Source organism: Aspergillus vadensis (genome assembly GCF_003184925.1).
Source record: "Aspergillus vadensis CBS 113365 unplaced genomic scaffold BO88scaffold_8, whole genome shotgun sequence".
Taxonomy (NCBI): Eukaryota; Fungi; Ascomycota; class Eurotiomycetes; order Eurotiales; family Aspergillaceae; genus Aspergillus; species Aspergillus vadensis.
Genome location: NW_020292046.1, coordinates 987,922 through 1,009,487, shown reverse-complemented (window position 1 = coordinate 1,009,487; position 21,566 = coordinate 987,922). Strand labels below are relative to the sequence as shown.

Here is a 21,566-nt window from a genome sequence, read left to right as displayed (position 1 = left end):
GGTATGATACAAGCAAGGGATAATGCAGTCAGACCACTGACAAGTTGATATTTACATTATCTTCACTATCAGTATGGACAAACTGCGCGCTCGAGCAGACCAACGGCGGTTGTAACTTGGGCTTATCCGAATATCATTCCAAACACAGCCTCTGGTTTACGCTTGAAAATCCTCCCGCATATGCTTGTATAGCAGTTGAGGCTCCACAAAATGCTATTTTAAGCATTTTTGAGGTGTGCTGCACACAGAACCAGCGATTGAGGCTGGGAAATGTTGGAGTGTTACACTATTACCATTTTAGGCAACTGCCCGCCTAATCATCTCACCGCCTCCTGCCCATGATCCCCTTAACACTCCCCCAATAAACCGCTCCCTCCGATTGCCTATCCATGGTGGAAGCGAGGGACATCAAGTTCACACCAATGGCTTCTATCAACATTATTCTGACTATTTGCCTACCATTTGTAAGCCTCGCCGCGTATGGACTCCATGCGCTCTACCAACACCGTTCCAAAATCAACCGCCTCCGCAAACAAGGAGTGGTAAGCTCAATCTTACCTACAAAGCTTACTACACTGTCACCAACACTATGTTTAGCGCATGCCAGCAGGATGGAGCTGGCTAACTGGCCACATGCTGGTTCTTTCGGACTATGTTAATAGTCTACCTGACGATGCCAATGTTGTGCTTGCAACGCAAGAGTTAGCGTCGGAATATACTGACACGGAGATCTTTCTATTGGATGTCTGGCCTATGTCGCCCGCACAGTATATAGTCTTCTATCCCGAAGCGGCATCACAGGCGACAAATAAATTCAACCTCCCCAAAACAGTCATACAGCCTCGATTCATGCAACCGATTACTGGCGGGCCTAGTATGATCTCTATGGGAAATGCTGAGTGGAAGGCCTGGAGATCAATCTTTAATCCGGGATTCAGTGCTGGCAGCATGCAGGATCTCCTTCCCGAAGTTGTCAAGTCGGTTGGTGTCTTTTGTGACAAGTTGCACGAGAAAGCCAATGCTGGAAAATTCTTCGCCTTAGATGACCTGACCACCAGATTAACCATGGATGTCATTCTCAAAGTGACGCTGTTGGTTTACCCTTTCCCCCCATTGTATGGCAAATGTTAACGAGGAGATTAGCGACGCGGACCTTGATCATCAGAATTCCGACAATATCATTGCAACTGCTCTTGGCCACATTACCAAATGGCATTCCTTTTGGGACCCTCGCATACGAGCACACCCACTTCGGCCTATTGTTCAGGGATATTACGGTCGCGTTGTGAACAAATGCATTCGTAAAGCCCTGCATGAGCGATTCTCCGAGATGAAGCAAGCCAAACGGGATGATTTGTCTCGTTCTAAGCGAGCCAAATCCATCCTTACTCTAGCCTTGGAAGCATATCTAGAGAGTAAAAACGAAGGAATCACTAATGCTACACAGTTAGATGACCGCTTCGCAGAATATGTGACTTATCAGATTCGATTGTTCCTCTTTGCCGGAACTGATACCACTTCGAGCAGTATCGCTTACGTGTATCACATGTTATCTAAGCACCCTGAGGCTTTGGCTCGAGTGCGGCAAGAACATGACCGCATATTTGGGCCAGATCCTTCAGCTGTGGTGCAGCTACTCCGCGAACAACCTTCTTTGCTCAATCAATGCTCATATACAATGGCAGTTATCAAAGAGACCCTTCGGCTCTACTCCCCCGCAGGCACTATGCGTCAAGGCGCAGATGGTTTGTCACTTACCGACAGACACGGCAATCAATACCCCTTAGCAGATGATATCAGCGTCACCATCTTACACCAGGCGACACATCTCAACCCGAGGGTATGGCCACGAGCGAGAGAATTTATCCCAGAGCGGTGGCTCGTTGATACAGGCCATGAACTTTACCCCGACCCGGCAGCCTATCGTCCGTTTGAGCAGGGACCACGCAACTGCATTGGCCAGACTCTTGTCTACAACGAGATGCGGACAGTCTTAGTGATGACCGCTCGAACATTTGAGATAAAGCCAGCCTACGATGAATTGGATGCGATGAAGGCGAAACAGAGGGGCTGGTTTGATCACGTTGCTGAGTCTGTAGGCTTTCATAACAAGAAGCCTAAGCTGCTGCACGGCGAAAGGGCATATCAGTCTGAGAAAGCTGGCACTCATCCAGTAGATGGATATCCGTGCCGTGTAACGTTGGTGGCTTAAATCCAAAAGAGACAATGTATTGATCTACCGTGCACCCGAAATGGTGATAGCTTGGGGCCTTTTCTCCAAAGTCGTAGCATTAACCACACGCAGCCACATTATTAAACTGCATTCAAGAAGACTTCAGAGCTAATATGCTCGGTGTCAAATGAAACACAACACTTAAGCGCCCCAACAGTCGTTGTGCCAAGTTATAGATTGGAAGCAGGCGAAGTAGAACGTAATGTTTACTCTAAATCCTCGGTAGTATATGCAGCTTGCTCTACGACTAGTGCCGGGCTCTATCGTGACCCAATAACATCTCCCAAATACCCCATGCAAGCAACTTTCTCTACCATGGCGTGATCGGGCATTATTAATCTACCGATTTATAATCACAACCAATAATCCCTGCAAGAATAACAGATGGAATGATACTTATATCGTACCCGGCGTAGGTATCCACAAATAGCAAGATTGGTATATGAATTGAGTTCCATCATTCATCTCACACGCAATCAGATTCAAGAAACCAGTAAACAAAACCGAATCGCACCCTTCCCTACCCTCCATCGCTTCCAAGAACCCTAACCACAACCATGCCCACCACCCAAACCCCAATCGACAACCCTCCGGCAAAAGGAATCTCCTACTACACACCAGCACAAACCCCTCCCGCAGGAACCCAGCTAGAGGGCACAACCAAGCTCTTCACCCCCCTAACCATCCGGTCCCTCACTCTTCCCAACCGCCTCTTCCTCGCCCCTCTCTGCCAATACTCCGCAAAAGATGGCTACGCCACCGACTGGCACCTAACCCACCTGGGTGGCATCCTACAACGCGGCCCCGGGCTCGCAATAATGGAATCAACCGCAGTGCAGAAAATAGGCCTAATAACGCCCCAAGACCTAGGTCTCTACGAAGACGGTCAAATCGAGCCTCTGAGACGAATCACCGAATTCGCCCACAGCCAGAGCCAGAAGATAGCTATCCAGCTAGCGCATGCAGGCCGCAAGGCTAGTGCAGTTGCTCCATGGTTAAGCGTCAATGCCATGGCTGTGAAGGAGGTTGGTGGATGGCCGGATGAGATTGTTGGGCCTTCAGCAATTGCGCATGAAGAGGGGGTTAATGCGGTTCCGAGGGCCTTGAGTGGGGAGGAGGTTGAGGAGCTGGTTAAGGACTTTGCAGGGGCTGCGGAGCGGGCTGTCAGGGCGGGGTTTGATGCCATTGAGGTTCATGCTGCACATGGGTACCTCCTGCATCAGTTTCTGAGTCCGGTGAGTAATCACCGAAAGGACCGGTATGGAGGGAGCTTTGAGAATAGGATTAGGCTATTGCTGGAGGTGTGCGGCGCTATCAGGGATGCAATCCCAGATACAATGCCTCTTCTTGTGCGCATCAGTGCGACAGACTGGTTTGAGTTTGATGAGGGGTTGAAGAAGGAGTTTCCGGAGAGTTGGACGGTTGAGCAGTCTGTTCGGCTCGCTCCTATATTGGCTGATCATGGGGTTGATTTGGTGGATGTCAGCTCGGGTGGCATTCATTCTAAGTCTGCGATTGCCATCAGGTCTGGTCCTGCTTATCAGGTGCATTTGGCGCATGAGGTTAAGAAAGCAGTTGGTGAAAGGCTGCTGGTTACCGCTGTTGGAGGTATCAAGACGGGCAAGCTTGCTGAAGAGGTTGTGCAATCTGGTATCGATGCTGTCCTCGCTGGTCGCTGGTTCCAGCAAAACCCTGGGCTTGTTCGTGCCTTTGCAAATGAGTTGGGGGTGAAGGTGAGGATGGCGACGCAGATTGACTGGAGCTTTGAAGGTCGTGGCAAGGGAAGAAAGAATGGGTCTTTATAGAGTGTTCGTATAAAGTCATTACTGCGTCGTGAAAATGTACGGGCGTCTTTGAAGATGGAACTGCTCGGAGAATTTGTGACAAGTATGTCAGCAATCAAAGGCATTCCATAGCATCTATATAGGGAGACTCTACTGCCACATCGGCCACCGCAGGCTGGCTCTACAGATAAAGATATTACAGATTGCAACAACCCGACCTGGAGTCAACATCATCCCCTCCCTCAACCAAGACACTCCGATTTCTTTCCTGCGTTGAGATTGCAACGTCGAGGCCAGGATTACCAGTGAAGAAATTGACAGGTTTAAGACCAACTACCATCTTGTCCGAGGGCATGACGGGCCAGTCTTCAATTCTGGGGTTGTGAGTCGACCCGAAAGTGTGCCAAATGACAATATCCTTATTGCGCACTGAGGATTGCTCGCTTCCAGCTCGCTTAGCGATCGCCGAAGCGATCCCGTCGCCACCTAGTGACTGCATAGTGTGACGGCCAGAAGGGAAGTGTTCTTCCTCGGTGTACCGCGTAACCCAGACGGCGTGCTGTCCAAACTCTGAGCGCCTGGCATGGTACGAATCCGGGTGTGCGAGCAGCATCTGACTATAGGCGGGAAGTAGTTTGAAGCCAACTGGGGTTCCGGTCACTGGATTGATAACATTCTCATTGATGATTTTGAAGGTGCGGTTCTTGGTTATATCAAGATCCAAGCCACTTTCTTCCTCCACGATGGAAGAGCGCGTGACGTATCCGACGCCAAAGGGGTTTTTATGCGAGTCGATTTGTTCTTGAGGTTTACCGGTATGGTCAAAGCTGTGCACGTCGACCGGCAGAGCGTGGGATTCTTCGACCTGCAAGGAATTGCTATGACCATCGACTGCGGGATCTATGCGCAGGGAAAACAAATGCTGATGATACGGGGCTAGAACGCCGGGCGCGACAATGGTACCCCACGGCACTTTGTCGCCAATATCAATCGGTGCGGTTGAAAGAATTCCGGTAGCGCGTACTTCGTAATGAATCGACGCATCCTGGCCGAATTGGAAAGCGAAGATATATTCGTAATTGCTAACGGTGATGATGGTTTGCAGGACGAGGATCCGCGAGCGCGTCACCACCGCATTCCTCGTCCGGTAGTTTGTGTGCTTCCACAAAATGCCGTCATCTTCCTCATGACAGCAGACTACGTTCGGAAGCTTCAGTGGGTCCCCTGCAGTAGTCGTGTGCCAGCCATCAAAATACTTGATATGACCCAAGCAGTCACAGCCCAGACGGAGATTGTTAGCATTGATTCCCGCCCCATCATTGCCAAGATCAAATGCCCCCTTGCGAGGGTAAGGGGCTCGCGGGTCACCATAAGGCACAAACATTTCTGCAAGGGACAAGCGGTAGAAGAGGCTTCGACCATCATAGCGAATGTCGTGAAGGGTGAGGCCTTCTCGGTAGTTGAACCCGATGTGCATGGACCATTTTTCCCACTCTAAATGATTTCCTTGTGTCTTGAATGAGGGGCCTTCCGGCTGTACCACTTGGTATGGCTTTGTGGTTGTTCGCGGTGAAGCTCTCAATCCAGGGCTGTACTCGATCTCTGCGCCGTGAATTTTGCGGCGATCGAATGGCTCCGGCTTGTCATGAATGCGATCATCTGGACCAGAAGGAAGTTGATACGTCTTGGTGACTTTTAAGTCCTCCGATACTTCCGCGCACAGATCTAGAGGATAGGCATAGTAATTGGCATCGGCGTCATCCACCAAGCGCATGTAGAACCAACACTATATACCTGGTAAACATCCAGCCGTTGTGCACTTTGATCAATATGATGTGTTTACCATGGTAGTCCGTTGTGAAGTGTCCTTGGTGCCATCTGTGGCATATGCCCACGACTCCACAACAACGGTAGCACCATCCGGTAGTTGCAAGCGAGCAATCTCTTCTTGAACATTCGGATCTGACATGCACGCCTTCTCGGCGGCTTTCATGTAATCAGAGTCAATATACGGATGCCTTCCGATCAGGTGTTCCTTTTCAAGGATTATAGAGTCCTCAAGATCGACTAGGAGCTCAATGAATTGATTTGCGGAAGAACCTCCGGGAAGGGCTACTTGGACACGAGCAACTCTCGCAGGCCTTTTCGGTGCACCATTTTCTTTATGAACCTGTTCCAAAAAGGGCGCCATATCTGCCTTTGGAGGTTCCTTCAGGGTTATCACTCGAAAATTGGGGGTTTTCCCGGGAAATGCATGGCGTACAATATCCGCAGCCTGAGACGACTGTTAGAAAAAACTATTTCTATGGCTTTCGTTTGTTTCCATACCTTTGCGATCTCCTTTGGACTCAAAGGGTCAAAGGGGTGGGGAACCGGCATAGCTAAAGGTGAAAGATCTCGCACGAAATATTGGCTGTAGTTTCGAATCGGGAACCAAATATGTGAGGTACAGTCTGCCTTATAGGCTTGAGCTGATAAATCCTGCAACAGAGTGTGGAGATAAGCAGAGTCTTGGAATGCCCCGAAGCATTCCCCAAAGGTTAGGTTTACGCGACACTGCTCCTCCGTGGCATTAAGTTCCGCATCCCGCTTCCATGAAGGTAAGGATTAACCGGGCAGGGCCGACCGACTCTCGCACCGACCTTCCGGCACGACCCTAACAGTAAGTTTAGGCGCAGCGTGCGTCAAAATATGCTGCCATGGTCGCTAAAGTATAAGGCTAGCCGAGTAATCTCGACGGCTGCTTATCTTCAGCTCTGCCGTGCGGGGTCGCTTCGATAAAGTACTATTGCCAGTCACTGCCATATGCCAGTATGCGAGCGAAAGTTGAAGGATAAAACGGTGCTTGCATTTCTTCTAGATATATTTGAGCCCGTCTAGTTTCACCCGAAGACATTGCGTAATGCGTTTTCCTGCGAGTTTCACACTTGATGCTGATGCGTATACTATAACCAATCAGCTTAGTGCTTACTTCATTTTAAAACCAGTCTCCAACGAATGTCAGCAGCGGCTGGTGAATATCACTCGGCAATCCATTTCATACCCACTATTCAATGCATTCGATACCAGCTGCTTACAAAGTGCTTACTTCCGTACTCGTTCCCGCCCCTAGTCAGACTAATGTCATACTTGTCTCCTCCATACTGTGCCACATGTCAGTAAAGCCATATAATCAACTGACCAGACCCCGATATGACCCCATGGTCATCTACAATTTGCCAAATGGGCCGAGCTGAGGGAAATTCAACTCTTCACCATCATGACCTCGACTGAACTCCCTTCCGATCCTTCTGTCCAAAGAAGGTACGTACATACTTTGATATTCACTCCATCCAATGCATGCATTCTTGTTAACCAGAGAGCTACAGCTTCAATGGAGCGATAATCACCCAGGAGCGGCATATCCCACCCTTTGTCTTCGCCTTCGAAATCACCTTCCACCTTGATAAGTGGCCTTCATTCCTCAAGAACGCCAAGCCCCCAAAGCATTTCCATCCACATCAGGAAGAGTACATAGAAGTCCTAGAAGGGGAATTGTGCGTCGATATTGGGAACCAACAGTACACACTAACCCCGCAGAGTGGACGATTCTGCATTCGTCCGCGGGTTAATCATCGATTGTATCCGCCTTTATTTCCTGCACAGCAACGATCAAACGATGTTATGATACCATCTGGAGGTGGTGGGATAATACAATTCTTATTATCCGGGCAGGATACTGTGGAGACATTCAAATTGGATATATTGTTTTTCATGAATTGGTACGGATATCAGGAGGAGACGGTAGTTGTGGGGGAAAATGTCGAAATTTTACAGGTCATGTCGGTGAGTTTGTTTGTTTGCTTGCATGTCCCCTTTCACACTGTTTGTACTAAACTTTGGCTCACTGAGTTGATTAATTTCATGTTGGCAGATGTTCGATGCTGGGGGCTCCTATCTGTCACTGCCGGAGTGGGTGCCCTTCGGGTCAGCTATAGCTATGGGTATGGGTATTACGCTCGGCCGTTGGCTGGGTAGCTTACTTGGGTATCAGCCTTACCATCGTAAATGGACCCGAGGCAGTGATTGGGATCTAGCATGCGATCGTATGGAAAAGACTTTGCTTCAAAGGCGGTTTGCTATAAGGGAGAAGAAGATTGATTGATACAGTGTCTAGCTCGTCATTTACAGCGTACGCATTGCTCAATGGAAGAGCTAGTAATCCCATATAACGACCATTTTAGCTATGGATGTGTACAGTAGTATGTTTCTGCAATTGACCAGTCAAAAGGGTCAGGTGATTCAAAGTCATCATGCACATACGTCGATACTTCTGGGAGCAATACGCATGTCCAGGATCAACTAATGCATCCTACACAGTGAAGAGATTCCAAGGGTATTGCCGAAAAGGCCTTTCATCATGGAAAGGCACCGCCGCATGATAAACTACTTGACAGCTGCACCATACTTCGACCGCCCCCCGAGTTTGTAATTGCGCCAAGTCTTAGTCTACTCGACCGGACGAATAGGGACCAAGAGGAATACCCTACACACGATCCTCCCGCTCCAGATGTCTAATCACTCGGATGGAAGACCCTATCGTCACTAGGGCAGGGCACGGTGGGGGAGTGGGGAAGGCAGACGATTTGAGTCTGATAAAATCATCCCGATTCGTCTGATCGACTAGACCACCCCACTGATATGCGACCAATGCTCAGGATCATACCTTTCGGCAATGAATCTCATTAAGAATGTCGGAAACGGTCTTCAGGCAGCATACAACACGAGAAAGGCCCCCACCCCTGATACTTTTCTTCATCTGTATCTGCGACTTACGCACCGGATTTACCGGGATATGGGACAATAATAGTCAGGATGGTATGCCGCGGCTTAATGGTGCCATGTGAACCTCCGACTAGGTGTTACGCCGTTTCTGCGTCTACTGGGGAGAATTATGGTAGCAAACAGCCTCTAGCTAGATTATTAACAGTCGTCATGGTAAAATAGCCCTCCAGGAGATAATAGAGAGAAGCTCAAAGCGAGAGTGAAACGAGCGAAGATATCTTCTACGGAAGAAGTAGACGTATCTTAACCATCCACCACAGTGCTCTTACGCAGTAGGTTCGCCATTCCGGCATAGAAGGTGATCTAGCCAACCATTGCTACCAAGCCAAGATAGAACAGCTGCATGGCTGAGCGATATCAGTAAGGTATCCAATCCATGGCATGTTCAGACGCATGCCTACAGTCGGTTTTGTGAAAGGCCGGGTATAACGCCCTAGCTATTCAATCCAACTGCAGTATTGAGCTAGCGCTGGAATGAGCGTTTCGGTTCAATCAACGCAGCAAAATAAGTTCAGCATGATGTATCATAAGGTGAGGAAGTATGACCTGTGGGTTTTCCTATCTCAGTGGCTGTCTGAAGCCGAGAAACGATGGCCGCTGCATCCACGCTGGTGGCAGAAGCCGTCACACGACACATGGACTGTAAGAGCGTTGCCCCGTTACGAAGGATTTTGGTAAGATACATGGAAGTACTGGGGCTTCGAAGCTCGCGATATCATAACAAAAAAGGAAGGCTGGCCTTCAGATTCCATCTCTGCCAAGCCCTACGTTGTATTATCAGACGTCACAAAATAGCGAGTAAGACCACCAACAGCTTCTAGCTTTGTACCCACTATCTAGTCAGACTAGAGCTACTCTAGCGTACAGGCTGAATGATGTCTGCTCTCGGCGGCCCGCACCGCAAATTCGTCGGACCCTGAGCCGGAGTGACCTCGACATCGCAGGAAGCTAAAATCTGACCTGTTTTGAATATTCCACCAACAACCCGATCATGATAGCGCCCCCAGTCCACCAGAAGCCGTTGCTGAACCACCACCAACAGCTCCGACTATCCTGCAGATCTACATACCAGACCATGAGACCGAGAGACACACTAGCCCCGCACACTGCAAAAAGGTAATACGATGTCCCCAGCCCACTTGCTCGGCCAGCTTCCACTAGGAGACCGGTCATGAGCATCAGGACGGGCCACAACATTGCTTTGGTATGGTCCTGCAGCAGGACTGCTAAACTCTTGATCCCAACTTTCAGATCGGCTTGAAGGTCCTGATGTGCGTATATTGTGTCATAGATGAGGACCCACAAAGCAGTGCCTGTCACGAGGAAGATGACCTGAGCGTCAACGGCGAAGCCGGCCGCGTCTGGAGAGTAAGACACGGGCTGCACTCCCATAGCCACCTCGCCCATGACCACACCCCATGCGAGGCAAAAGCCCAGCACGAGCTGTGGGAACCGAGTGTGCCTTTTAGCGAACGGATAGTAGGTCGTGCTGATGATGTTTGGTAAGGCGTATAGGCCGGAAGTCGAAAATCCTAACGGCATACATGCGAGGAAGATGACAGCACCTAGCACCTGAGTGGATCCGAAGATAATGGCCGCTTTTGGTGTGATGGCCCCACGAGGAATTGGTCTTTTTCGTGTCCGTTCCACTTGGGCGTCCAAGGGTGCGTCAATAAGATCGTTCCATGTGTGAGCTGCATTGGAGAAGAAGAAGCAGCCCCCAAATACCGTAATACTGGCTCGCAAGACGTGCTCTGCTGGAGCTTGCATTTTGATTGCAGCATGCAGGATGCCAAATGCATGGGGGAAGAAAACGAGCAGAAGCGCGGCTGGAGGCCACAGCCGAACGAGCTGGAAATATGGCAACCAGGCGGACGGAAACATTTGGAGGACACCAGACGTGTCGTTACCTCCGTACTGAGTCTGCACATTATTTTCTGCCGTCAGTGAAGTGGCAGTTCGTTGGCCCTCTGCGAGTTTCTCCATGCTTTGGAACTGCAGTAGCCTTCCACAAATGCTGGACTTGATGGTAGAAGGTTTCGGCATGATTGTCAGATCCTCAGAAACGTTCATATATTCTAGGTTCTTTCGAGTCGATGTTCGTGGGGTGTCGGTGACCGGAATCAACGATATGAATTTGTCTAGCCAAAGGCGAGAAACTCGATATCCCAGATAAAGACACCAACAGGCAGGCGCCGTATGCCAGTTTATATAGCTGCAAAGGTCCTTCAATACACGCTTATGCTGGAGTAAGAACTCGTCCCGAATTCCGTCCTTTCGTTGTCATACTACTTTCTGGAATTTCTTTTACTAAATTCTACTCACGTATTACTCAAGGGGCATGTGAAGGATCAAATGCATTGCCAATCCCAGCTTTCTCGTCTAGCCGAACTAGACGCTGACAGGTCCAGAGCCTACCGAAGTGATGAGTGGCCGCTATGAAGTAGCGTAGCGTTCACCGTAAAGCTGATGGTCGGCCAAACTGAGATGGTGCTCAGCCCCCTCCATGCTCCACAATATGCCTGCATCTTTGCGCTGATAAACATTGTACTCAGCAAGACCGACCTGTCTTTAGTGTGGGCCCGAGTTATGTTCTTATATCGTATACCATTCCTTGGCTGTCACTGACTTAGTGCTTACGGGAGTCACGTTAATGACGTTGGTGTCAGGGACCTAGTCATTGCGGATCTCTTTCGTTTTCCCCTTTTGCATAACTGGTATTTGCACATAGTCTTATTTGCCTGAGGCCGTTACTTCCACTTCCCAGAGTATACGGTCAGTAACCGATAACGCGATCGAATAACCTTAGCATGCACATTTTCTCCAATAGTATGCATGTTGTAGTACTTACCTCTTGGAGCGCTTTCAGAAGACTGATCTATGTCTTGACGATGATGTGGTGTACCTAACTGTGAGAATAATATATAATATATCCAGCTCGTCTTCACTAGGAGCATATCCTTTTCATGAAAGTGAGAAATAGCTCTGTTAGAGTACCATTAAGCTGGTTAATGCGGTGATCACTATCATTGTATGGAGGGTTTGACATAATACTGCTGACGGAGATGCAAGCAAGACTGGGTATATTTTTTAATGAATCTATCACTGACTATAATCTGCAACAACAATTAGAAGTCGGACACATTCCGTGTCTGCGTCGCATCTACATACACAATCTCAATTGCAGTACTTACGTTAAGGTTAATAATTCGAAAACCTACATTTGTGTTTATCTGTGGCCTGTCACTCTAGCTCCATGGAGCACTCGCATCTTAGAGAAAGGAAATTGAACTTTCCAGTATCTTAATTTTGCTACATTGGCAGGGGCTCTCCAGTAATGCACACTCATGGCATAGGATTCGAACATGATTCCTTCTGCCAGTCATCAAGGACGATGCACTTTATGCCTCATGCCTCAAAAGTTAGTACCACCAGTTGCTATCTTCTTCAGGACACAGGAAACAATCTTGCATCTTATTGTCCTCGGAAGCTCCCGGACAACCATGCCCTTTCAAGGGTCATATTTCTTGCAGATTGCAAAGAGACCAGTCAATCTCCTAGTATACAGTAAAAGTTTTGTTCAATCTCTAATGGCTTTTCTATGGTCTTGAGCGACAGAAATGTACAGAATCCTTGACCCATGAGGTCTTGTCGTCCGCAACACCGATCACAGTGACTTCCGCCACGGCTCGTCGACATAGAATATAATAGTTGTCTGCTGCCACCGTCTCCATTCCTCCGTTCGGGGGCGACGGCAACGACGTCGCAGGCCCTGTTGCTGGATACACCAAAGTAGCTCAATTGCTACATAACTCATAGTTGAGATAAGATAATCTAACTTCATCATCACAGCATCAGCCTGTAGTGTCAATATCCGTCACAAGGCACGCCCTTGACAAAATGGTGCGGTTGCCCGCCCATCTTCCTCATCCGGTATGTTTTGGTCGGGAGCTACAAAGTTACGATTGATGATAACATATATCATCTATCCAACAGGAACATCCTTGAAAGAGGTGCATGCCACATTTACTATGCAACTTCTGACGGTCGTTCATTCTGCTTCTGGAGCCGAAATAGACGGTCCAACAAATGGGGTCTCATAAATTCTCGATCTCGTATACTGTGCTAAGAACAGGACTGGAAAGACGATATTTAGCCATGCACGTGGTCAGACGGCTTCGAATGTATGACTCTCCTCCGATACGAACGCCACCTTTTGGCTTGCATCCTGCGTTGAGCTGATCGCCAGCTTCATATGCATGCAGCCGGTAGAGCGTAGAACGCATGAGATAGAAAATAGTGCGCAGCTAGTCAGTAGTACCCAAGCTCAGAGATGTCAAAGCTCGCAAATGTACTGCAGATGGAAAGTATCACTTGGTGCCGAAGCAACGGAGCATTCCCCCGCAGGTGCTCCTGGAACATATGTGTGAGACGGAATCGTATCTCTTTCCATTAACATGCTGTCGCTAACTGATTCAATAGCTGGCTTCGGATCTGGATACGCCTGTGAAAGTTACAAATCACGCGACTGGTCACGGCCAGTCGAGCTTGACGACGTTTGCGTGAGGTGACCTATCGTCCGTTGGTCGTTTATCCTGGTACCAAACTTCAATACAAAGTTAGCTTGGACTGGGACGGCGTCATTGCTCAAAGAGCCTCCGGCCTATCGCTCGAGAATTACTTTCAGCTCTTCGTTCTTCATTTTATTTGGGTTCAAGAACATTAACTTCTTTCCTACGAAATAAAATGGGATTTCTTCTCGGTTCTATGCATCAGCGGCCAAAGAACAGGATATTGAGCGTCAGGGATCGACTGAGTTGATGTCCATTGCTATCTCCAACTGTAGATGGTTCGATTACTTGGCATTTGGAATAGGAGCCATAGCTGCACTTCTGGACGACAGAGCAAGTCCTCATACAGGCGCAAACATTGTTACTACCGAAACATAAGAAAGGTGACGTTGAGGCTTCCTCCATAGCTTCTTCAACTTGTCATTCCTAGATATGCCCGCAGGCCAAATATAATCCACAATGCCACGATATCGCAACGAGTACACGTCATCCTAAACCAGAACTCGCGTGCCCTTGTCCGCCGATCCCTTGTCCAGAACTCGTAACAGAGGATTGGGGCCTTAGATCCATTTAATATCACGTAATTGGCTTCAGGTCAAGACACTACACAGGTTATGGAACCGCAGGCCCCAGTGTAGTAGGCAATGCTGCGGGACGTGACTCGTGTTCACAATAAAATGGAGTTGTGCCAGAACCAATATCCCTGTAAACAAGTAACATTATTCTGTGTTCACTTATTTGCTCATGTCAACCATTGAGGACTGAGGTATACAGACAAGAGCCAGTTGGAAAATGGAAGGAATGATAGAGGCTGTTGCGGGTCCACTTGAGAGGGGTGTTGGGTGGTAGACAAAGTGCCAACAACCCAGTGCCATATTTGCATTCCTATTGAAATTGTGTGCTCTAGGTTATTTTCACAAGATCCCTATGTCTCATTATTGATTTAATAGATATAATACTTCCCACGCCTTTACTTCAGCATGGTTCGATCCGCTCTTTCTGCCACTCTTCAGCCCAAGAAAACCAACCATCTTTCCGATTAATTTATCCATGCTCTCTTATCCTACCATCCCTCTAGCTTCTCAAATCCTATCCATAACATTCTGGCGACCCTAAGCTGTGCCAGAAATCCAACATGGTTATTATCACTACCAGCACCACTAACCCCCACACCCCGACCATCGTTTTCGTTTCAGTTGCCTGGCATCAGCTATCGTGTTATGACTCGTTCACCACCACCCTCCAACGCTTCCGTCACGAAGTCCCCGTCCCTCGCACCCCATCAATGAATGGCGCTCGGCCTCCAAACGCTGACCTAAAGGAAGACAGTGACTGGACCAGCACCTGCGTTAGGGATCTCGTTTCTCCTGGCCCGCGAAGTTCTGGTCCTATTCCACTCCTATTGCGACCAGGTGGATACCAATGGTCTCTCGAACGGCATTGGTATCACAGCCCCGTCGGGCGCAGGGCTCCCTGGTGGCATCGTCCAATCAGTGTATATTGCCGAATTTGCCCTCAACGGAAGGAGTCTCCATGGTGGAAGGCGTCATCTCGCACGGCCATGGCCACGGTTACTCTTTAGTCGTGGCCATTGACTTTCCGAGTATTAGACTTGCATCTTCAGGACCCTAAGGGCGTGGCTGTGGGTCCATTCGGAAGATCAGACGAAGCAATTGAAGCCCACATTGCATCCTTCCAGCATTGGAAGGGGAATGGCTTCGATGACAAGCTTTATCATGTAGCTTGGCGTCCAGAGGAAAGGGGTATCCCTCAGATCGGATACATTTACTCGTCTTAGGATTTTACGATGACCTATGATTACCAGAAGGAGCTCGTCGAGGAGATGCGGGATGCTGGATGTTTGGTGCGCACTTGTGAGTTTGAGACTGGACATTGCTTGATGTTCACTATGTGTGACGAGGTAGGGAAGATCAATCATGAACTAGCGATTGGCCACTGAAAATTTTGGGGTTTGTGAAGGTATTGTCATGTTGATAGCTAATTCGACATAGCGGTATCTGCTCCCTACGTAGCGCGTATTATCAAGTGAGCTGAGAATACGAGCAGTGATGCCTCGGACGATCACAAGATTATACGTTCAAGTTTTTTTTTTTTTTTTTTGTGTGTATGTGTGTTTCACAGGTGCAATGTGGTCACTATCTTTCACTGCATAGAAGATTATAAATGACACTTTCTTGGTGGGGAGGGGGGGGGCAAGTGCCATGCTACAGACTAGTACTTCCAACTTCAAGGGCTGCGATGTATACTACTAATATATAATATTGAGACTCATCAGATTCTTCCTCGGGAAATCTCATTGCTTGATTCACTTGCTACTCACTCCACCAGCGTGAATTTCTTGATTTCACTTCTATAAATAAAGTAATGTATTATAATTAGGACTATAATCTTGTTGTTTCGATGTATGGATATCTGATAGTTGTGAAAGAAACTATTCTGTTGATGTGCACGGATCTTGTCTACGCACGATCGGAAACATTTTTCGAAGATCGGGTAAGCTGCCACTCGCATACTTTAAAAATATGTGGCACTCAATTCATAGTCTTTTAGCTAGCAAGACAATCAGTCTAATCGCGCGTTCAATCTTTTTACCATAACTTACTTCTAGTCCGTTTCATGTCAGTGATCTTTTATAATTTGGGGTTCCTGTCTGTGAGTTCAGTGAAAGCCTTGCGGTAATAGAAGCAGTAGTCCCAAGCATAACTCGACATGAAAGACTTAGCAAGTTCGCCTGTAGTATAGTCATGACCCTACTTACTATCTTAGTCGTCCACTCTTGAATAACCCCCAAATAACCCAAATCCAATGTAAACCTAACTCCAATAAGCCCAATGTACAGCTTGGGGGTAGAATATTGAGATTGCCACCGCCGGAGATTTACGGAGCGTGTACTGACATATCATTATTATCCGGTTCAACCGCCGGTCGGACGCGCAGATTGCAGTAGTATTGATACAGTACAGGGTTTCTCGCATAAGAGATATGCAAGGAGCGATTGGCTCATTCATGTCATATATTACCCAAAGTCACCCAATAAGTATCTTGAGGAATGTTTGTTGCGAGCCGTAAAGAGGGGTTAATGCATTTGGCCGAGAGGGGCTGAGTTGTGCTAAGCACTAATGGGAAGGAGCAGGAAAGTTAGCGCCATCCAAAAGACAGGGCGCTAATGCAAGTATTCATGATCCGGATTCCACACAGCCCAGTAACGCGTTTGTAGCAACGTGTACCAAGCCGGATATGGGAAATGACGAGGCTTGGCTATGTGACGCATGCTGTGGAGGGTTGTCACACTTGGTGGTGGTTGGTTGGTTTCATGCCTACCCAAAGGGCTGTTGGGAGCCGCAGTCAGATTGAAGTCTGGCTAGTAGACCGGAGCCTAGCATCTCGGGTTGTGAAGTGGGCTGTAAAAAGTTTTCTCGTCAAGGGTTTTCATGGAGTTATGAGCAGGTTTGGTCTGGCATATTGCTGGTGTTTGTTCTTCCCGCTGTGCACACAGCCCACACGTCATTGCTGATCATTTCCCGAATATGGTACTACCTATGTTGTTAAGAAAACGACGAATCTAGAGAGAATCATGCGAGCAACGAAAGGTATTGCTCACAAAGCAACACACTGGCACGCTAACCAACCGATAGGCCAGGCTTGTGTTGGACACCTCGAGTGTCTGATTTTTCGCTACGGCATATACGGCATAGTAAAAGACAGAGACCATAAAGGTGGAATGAGGAGAAACCGATAAATCGGCCTGATCAATTGAGTTCCGATAGATATATATATAAGGATTTACCGTACATGGCGGAAGGCCTTGGCTCTGTGATCATTTCCGGGCCTACAATTTACTGCGCGAGAGGCTTTCTTCCCACGACAGTGTATCTCGTATGCGACAAACAGGAACCCTCTTTGGTCTCTTTCTCCACCTCGGGGATCAGTTCGTTCAACACTTGAGCTGTCTGCGGGTTCTTAAATTTCCGGGCAAATGTCTCATGGATCATGATATTGCAATCATGCAGCGCCAGGGCTAGATGGGGAGGCGCATCGCGGGCATCCTCCTTGATATTCTCGTACCCGGCGGCGGCCATCTTAGACGCCAGGCTGGGAACCCATCGTGGACGTAGTCGCTCATCCCGACCCTCTGAGAGGCGAATCATCTTTGTCAAAGCCTCCGTGCTGTTGGCTGGGTTGGCGCTTTCAGTTCTAGTGGATCCCATGTCGACTTCAGTCCACTGGATGTAGCCGCCCGGTTCTAGCGTGGGACAAATTAGCTTGGTCTCCAAAATAAAGAGGGTCGAGTCGCAGAAGGGTGGATGGGGGTTGAAGTGCAAGGAACGTACTTAGGAGTTTCAAAATCCGTTCAAGGACAGGCTGAACCTCAGAGTCCAGGAGGACGAAGATGAAGAGCCGAATATGGACGATATCATAAACGCCCTCGAGCTCCTCAGGGATCTCCTGCTTGACATCCCACTTGAAGGTTTTGACATTTGACGGAAGCCATTCCGCAGGGGGAGCCGAATCGAATGAGATGTCCAAGGCATCCAGTTGCACCGAGGTCGGCAGTCGGCGGGCTAGGTCTGTTACCCAGACCCTATACGATGGTCACGTTAGTCTGTTTGGTTTTCTCAGAGGTCCATGGAACAGATAGGTATTACCACATACCCAGTTCCTGTGCCTACATCGGCAATGCGAAGATTATTGTTGTCCTTGACAGGAATGTCAGGATGGATGTGGTATCCGAACAGCTCGGTGATAAGGTAGTGGTGGAGATTCAATCTAAATGATTCCCAACCATTACTATCTATTTGTCGCGCTCACCATGGCATCGTAGGGGAAACTTACCGATTGTTATCGAGATAATCCCGGGTAAGAACGTAATTGGGCTTTTCCGACATGTTGAGAAATTTTTATGAGCTTGGGGGGAAAGTGTTGGATGAGTGGAGGGACTATGGAACTTGCAACTATAGAGAGATAGAGATATAGAGAGAGGGGGAGAGGATATGGAATTGCGGCTGATTTGAGAGAGATAGTTGAGAAAGGACATGAGGAAATGAAGGAATATTTATAATGATCCCTCCCTCCCGGAGTGAAATCCATGTCCTCTCAACAGTTACCTATATCTGACTGGGGCCAGCTGCATCTCAGCCCCAGTCCACTCTTCGTTGTATAATAAAATGCTGCATAAGGGCTCACAACATTCCCAACTAGCGGAAAAGTATTATGTGTGAAAACGGTTACAATACCCGTACTAAGCTGGGCGCGTAAGACCAATGCGAAATGGTTAGCCTAAGTCAACACCTCAAACTAATTTCTCACCTACATGAGGCGGTTGTTTGCACCAAACAGGGATCTCCACTAGCGTAGGGGGCCGAAATGTCCTAGAGCTTACTTTCCTTCCCGCGCGTGCCACCGTGCTTAGTGGGGCGATCCGTCTCCCTCCCGGGATGTCCGTGCCTGTTTGTGAAAGGACTGTTTGCTTGCTACTACCCGTGTCTAGTCTTCTTATTGGTTGCTATGTGTTCACAGGGGTACGCTCCCGAATTCCACATATCGTCCAGCAGCCAAGCTACTCGGGCTAGCTACGCACGAGTTTCCTATCCAGGGTTAGCCCAGTATAACCCGCTCGGACCAGGATAGGTAGGAGAAGTGAAACTCTGGCTGACAGCGAGGCTTTCTTGGTCTACACACAGTTCATGCGCTCGCAGATCACCGCGCGAGATGATCAAGAATGGCGTACAGCCAAAATGTGTGTTGATATGCCAGCTCGGATATATCGGTTAGGCTGAATCACCGAACAGAGCTATCCCGTACCAGTACTTAGATAAGTTAGTTCAATGGGCATCTATCTGCGGGACCCGCTTACCAGTCGTGGAGTTCACATAGCAAGTGTCAACACCTAGTTAACTAGTTTCGGAACTATTAATGTGTGATAGAGCTCGCGTAGGATATGTACGCGCAACTGCAACTTAATGAGGAATAGCAATCATGCATGCGGGAAAAACTATACAATCTAACGACTGGCTACATGTCAATGGCAACCACCCACAGCACCACCCCCACCCTTCTCCCTCTCGCTGCATCTTCTACCTCAGCCCACCTGCAACTTCCGCCTCCCCCAATGGGTCCACTAACGGGACAAACGGGATCCAAATTGAGGTTCCGGTATGGTGTGCGCCACCGGCACCAATCCAATGGTGTCCTCCTGGTCCCCCACAGAGACGGAGAAGCTCTGTTCTTTGGTGATCTCCACGTACCGAGTAGGGGAACGGCTGAAGGCAAAAGGCGTAGTACTGCGGTCGGTGGTGTTTTCCGGCTGACCGGCTGATTCACCAGTCTTGCTGTAAGCCACCCTCGAGCTCAGCCGCGACCATATGCGGTTCACCAGGGGTTGGTAGGCCAGGAAGCAAGTGGCAATGAAATACATGCCCGCCTCAACGTCACTCCAGACGAAGATGTAGATGGCCGACCACGTCTTGTCGGCCACCGCATCGGTCTTCAAGTACTCGCTCCAGCATATGACACCAAATATAAAACCCCTACAGGACAAAACCTCTCGGGTTAGCGAGTCTGGCGCACGAGAAGGGAGCGGACTCAACTCACACACTGCCAAACAGGAAGGTCACGATAAGGCCGAGGCGGACACGTCCCGTGACTTGTAGCTTCAGTACATACGGAATCGGGATGATCATAATGGTAATATCCGACAAGATGTTTGGAAGTCGGATCCATCGGAGGAGCATGTTTAGATCGAAACAGGTGCCTTTGACGTTGGTGTCCCAGAGGGCTTTGAGAGGTCTGCAGACGGCAAAGCACGCTGAGCATCCCCCGACTGAATAGCCGATGACGATAGCCCCAGTGAGATAGCAAGCATAGCGCGCTGACTTGTTGATGCCAAAAAGGGTAATGTAGAGGCTTAGGATGGTCAACTTCGAGAGAGCTGTGGAGACACACCACACTATTGAAACCGCAATGATGAGTTTGGAGAACACGACCGATTGGGTTGGGTCAGTCTCCATTATGTACGTGACATGCAATCCGGTGCCTCCGTAGCGGACGTCAACAATCATTATAACGAAGAAGGCCATGGTGGCCACCCAGGCTAAGACGATGAGAGTATCATCTCGGCCCCAGCGGACTCTGCCGATTCGTCGCGAGATGAAGCGTAGAACAATCGCAATGGTCGACAATATCATGAACAGAATGTTCATCCCATACAGCAAGGGCTGTTTGGATGCAGTGAGATTGTCTTCTTCCCGTCGAGTGTACATTATGAAATATGAGAGAGCTAGTTGATGAGAGGGGAGACTCGCAGAGAAAGCGTTGTGTGGAAATAGAAAGGGGGAGCGGGAGGATATCATGGGCCCTAGATTTCTCTCACCATGGCTTTTGAACCCGTCGCCCCGGAAGAAGGGAGGTTCTGGGGCAGTGACAAGAGTCGTCGAGGTGCAGGATAAGCCAGCCCTTGCCCCCCACCCCCTCTTTCTTCCTGCTCTTCACCACCGGTCGATGGTGGGGACGGCCCCATAACACCAAGTAGTAGATGCATATGGATGCATATGGATGCAGTCTATCAAACAATACCAGTTGTGATCAGAAGGAGTATTCATACCGTTTCAGCATTCCTTGTAATCATAGGAGCTAGTATTACGCCGGAGGAGGTATGGTAGGGGAGAGGCATTTATCAGTAAAAAAATATATGATGGTTTTACTAGCCCGGAGGTACCTTATTTTCTTTCTCAACCAGGCGGCGGTTCGCTGCCAGATTAACAGACTTCGACGGAGGTGGGATAAGGAGGGGATTTCTGTGTGTGCAGTACAGCGAACGACTTACTGCAGACGCCTTGTAACAGGTTGTAATGCTATTGTCTCATTACGGCCCCCAAGGCCCTAATGTGAGTAGTAAAATTAAGCCTCAGCGCTACGGGCGGAACTGACTCGGAAGCTCCCAATCATTCCATGGTGTGACCCCCCCACCCCCCAGATAAGCCCCCTTTGCGCAAACCTGTATCAGGTACACTATTCCGGGATCATTAAGCTCCTCCAGGTGACGGCTGGGAGCCTGAAGGTCTAAGCAGTCTGCCCTAATTGCACTAACGGTGGCACAGCCAACATCAGACAACACCACCCCCTCTCTGTTCATCC

The 21,566-nt window shown here is 48.8% G+C and overlaps 8 protein-coding genes across 8 annotated transcripts; 4 read left to right on the top strand and 4 right to left on the bottom strand.

Moving 5' to 3' along the window:
• Positions 1-398: 398 nt before the first annotated feature.
• BO88DRAFT_487200 (cytochrome P450) lies at positions 399-2,212 on the top strand (the record flags this gene model as incomplete). The annotated part of the gene is made up of 3 exons (XM_025712531.1): positions 399-542; positions 598-1,091; positions 1,144-2,212. Exons 1-3 carry the CDS (start codon positions 423-425, stop codon positions 2,210-2,212), a joined length of 1,683 nt encoding a protein of 560 aa, XP_025564249.1. The 5' UTR covers positions 399-422.
• A 491-nt stretch (positions 2,213-2,703) lies between these two features.
• Positions 2,704-4,038, top strand: BO88DRAFT_480864 (NADH:flavin oxidoreductase/NADH oxidase; the record flags this gene model as incomplete). Its single annotated transcript, XM_025712171.1, has 1 exon — positions 2,704-4,038. Exon 1 carries the CDS (start codon positions 2,791-2,793, stop codon positions 4,036-4,038), a length of 1,248 nt encoding a protein of 415 aa, XP_025564248.1. The 5' UTR covers positions 2,704-2,790.
• Positions 4,039-4,213: 175 nt separating this feature from the next.
• Positions 4,214-6,396, bottom strand: BO88DRAFT_443113 (amine oxidase; the record flags this gene model as incomplete). Its single annotated transcript, XM_025709997.1, has 3 exons — positions 4,214-5,803; positions 5,861-6,292; positions 6,346-6,396. The coding sequence occupies 3 exons, from the start codon at positions 6,394-6,396 to the stop codon at positions 4,214-4,216; spliced, it is 2,073 nt and encodes a 690-aa protein (XP_025564247.1).
• An 807-nt stretch (positions 6,397-7,203) lies between these two features.
• BO88DRAFT_480858 (cupin domain-containing protein) lies at positions 7,204-8,161 on the top strand (the record flags this gene model as incomplete). Its single annotated transcript, XM_025712170.1, has 3 exons — positions 7,204-7,320; positions 7,386-7,842; positions 7,931-8,161. The coding sequence occupies exons 1-3, from the start codon at positions 7,277-7,279 to the stop codon at positions 8,159-8,161; spliced, it is 732 nt and encodes a 243-aa protein (XP_025564246.1). The 5' UTR covers positions 7,204-7,276.
• A 1,628-nt stretch (positions 8,162-9,789) lies between these two features.
• Positions 9,790-10,887, bottom strand: BO88DRAFT_337542 (4-hydroxybenzoate octaprenyltransferase; the record flags this gene model as incomplete). Its single annotated transcript, XM_025702943.1, has 1 exon — positions 9,790-10,887. The coding sequence occupies one exon, from the start codon at positions 10,885-10,887 to the stop codon at positions 9,790-9,792; it is 1,098 nt and encodes a 365-aa protein (XP_025564245.1).
• Positions 10,888-14,547: 3,660 nt separating this feature from the next.
• BO88DRAFT_424672 (uncharacterized protein) lies at positions 14,548-15,372 on the top strand (the record flags this gene model as incomplete). Its single annotated transcript, XM_025708754.1, has 4 exons — positions 14,548-14,740; positions 14,793-14,939; positions 15,023-15,150; positions 15,211-15,372. The coding sequence occupies 4 exons, from the start codon at positions 14,548-14,550 to the stop codon at positions 15,370-15,372; spliced, it is 630 nt and encodes a 209-aa protein (XP_025564244.1).
• A 1,897-nt stretch (positions 15,373-17,269) lies between these two features.
• On the bottom strand, positions 17,270-18,319 carry BO88DRAFT_424671 (class I SAM-dependent methyltransferase; the record flags this gene model as incomplete). Its single annotated transcript, XM_025708753.1, has 4 exons — positions 17,270-17,676; positions 17,765-18,015; positions 18,087-18,200; positions 18,267-18,319. 4 exons carry the CDS (start codon positions 18,317-18,319, stop codon positions 17,270-17,272), a joined length of 825 nt encoding a protein of 274 aa, XP_025564243.1.
• A 1,232-nt stretch (positions 18,320-19,551) lies between these two features.
• Positions 19,552-20,692, bottom strand: BO88DRAFT_452708 (uncharacterized protein; the record flags this gene model as incomplete). Its single annotated transcript, XM_025710709.1, has 2 exons — positions 19,552-19,960; positions 20,025-20,692. 2 exons carry the CDS (start codon positions 20,690-20,692, stop codon positions 19,552-19,554), a joined length of 1,077 nt encoding a protein of 358 aa, XP_025564242.1.
• Positions 20,693-21,566: the final 874 nt, after the last annotated feature.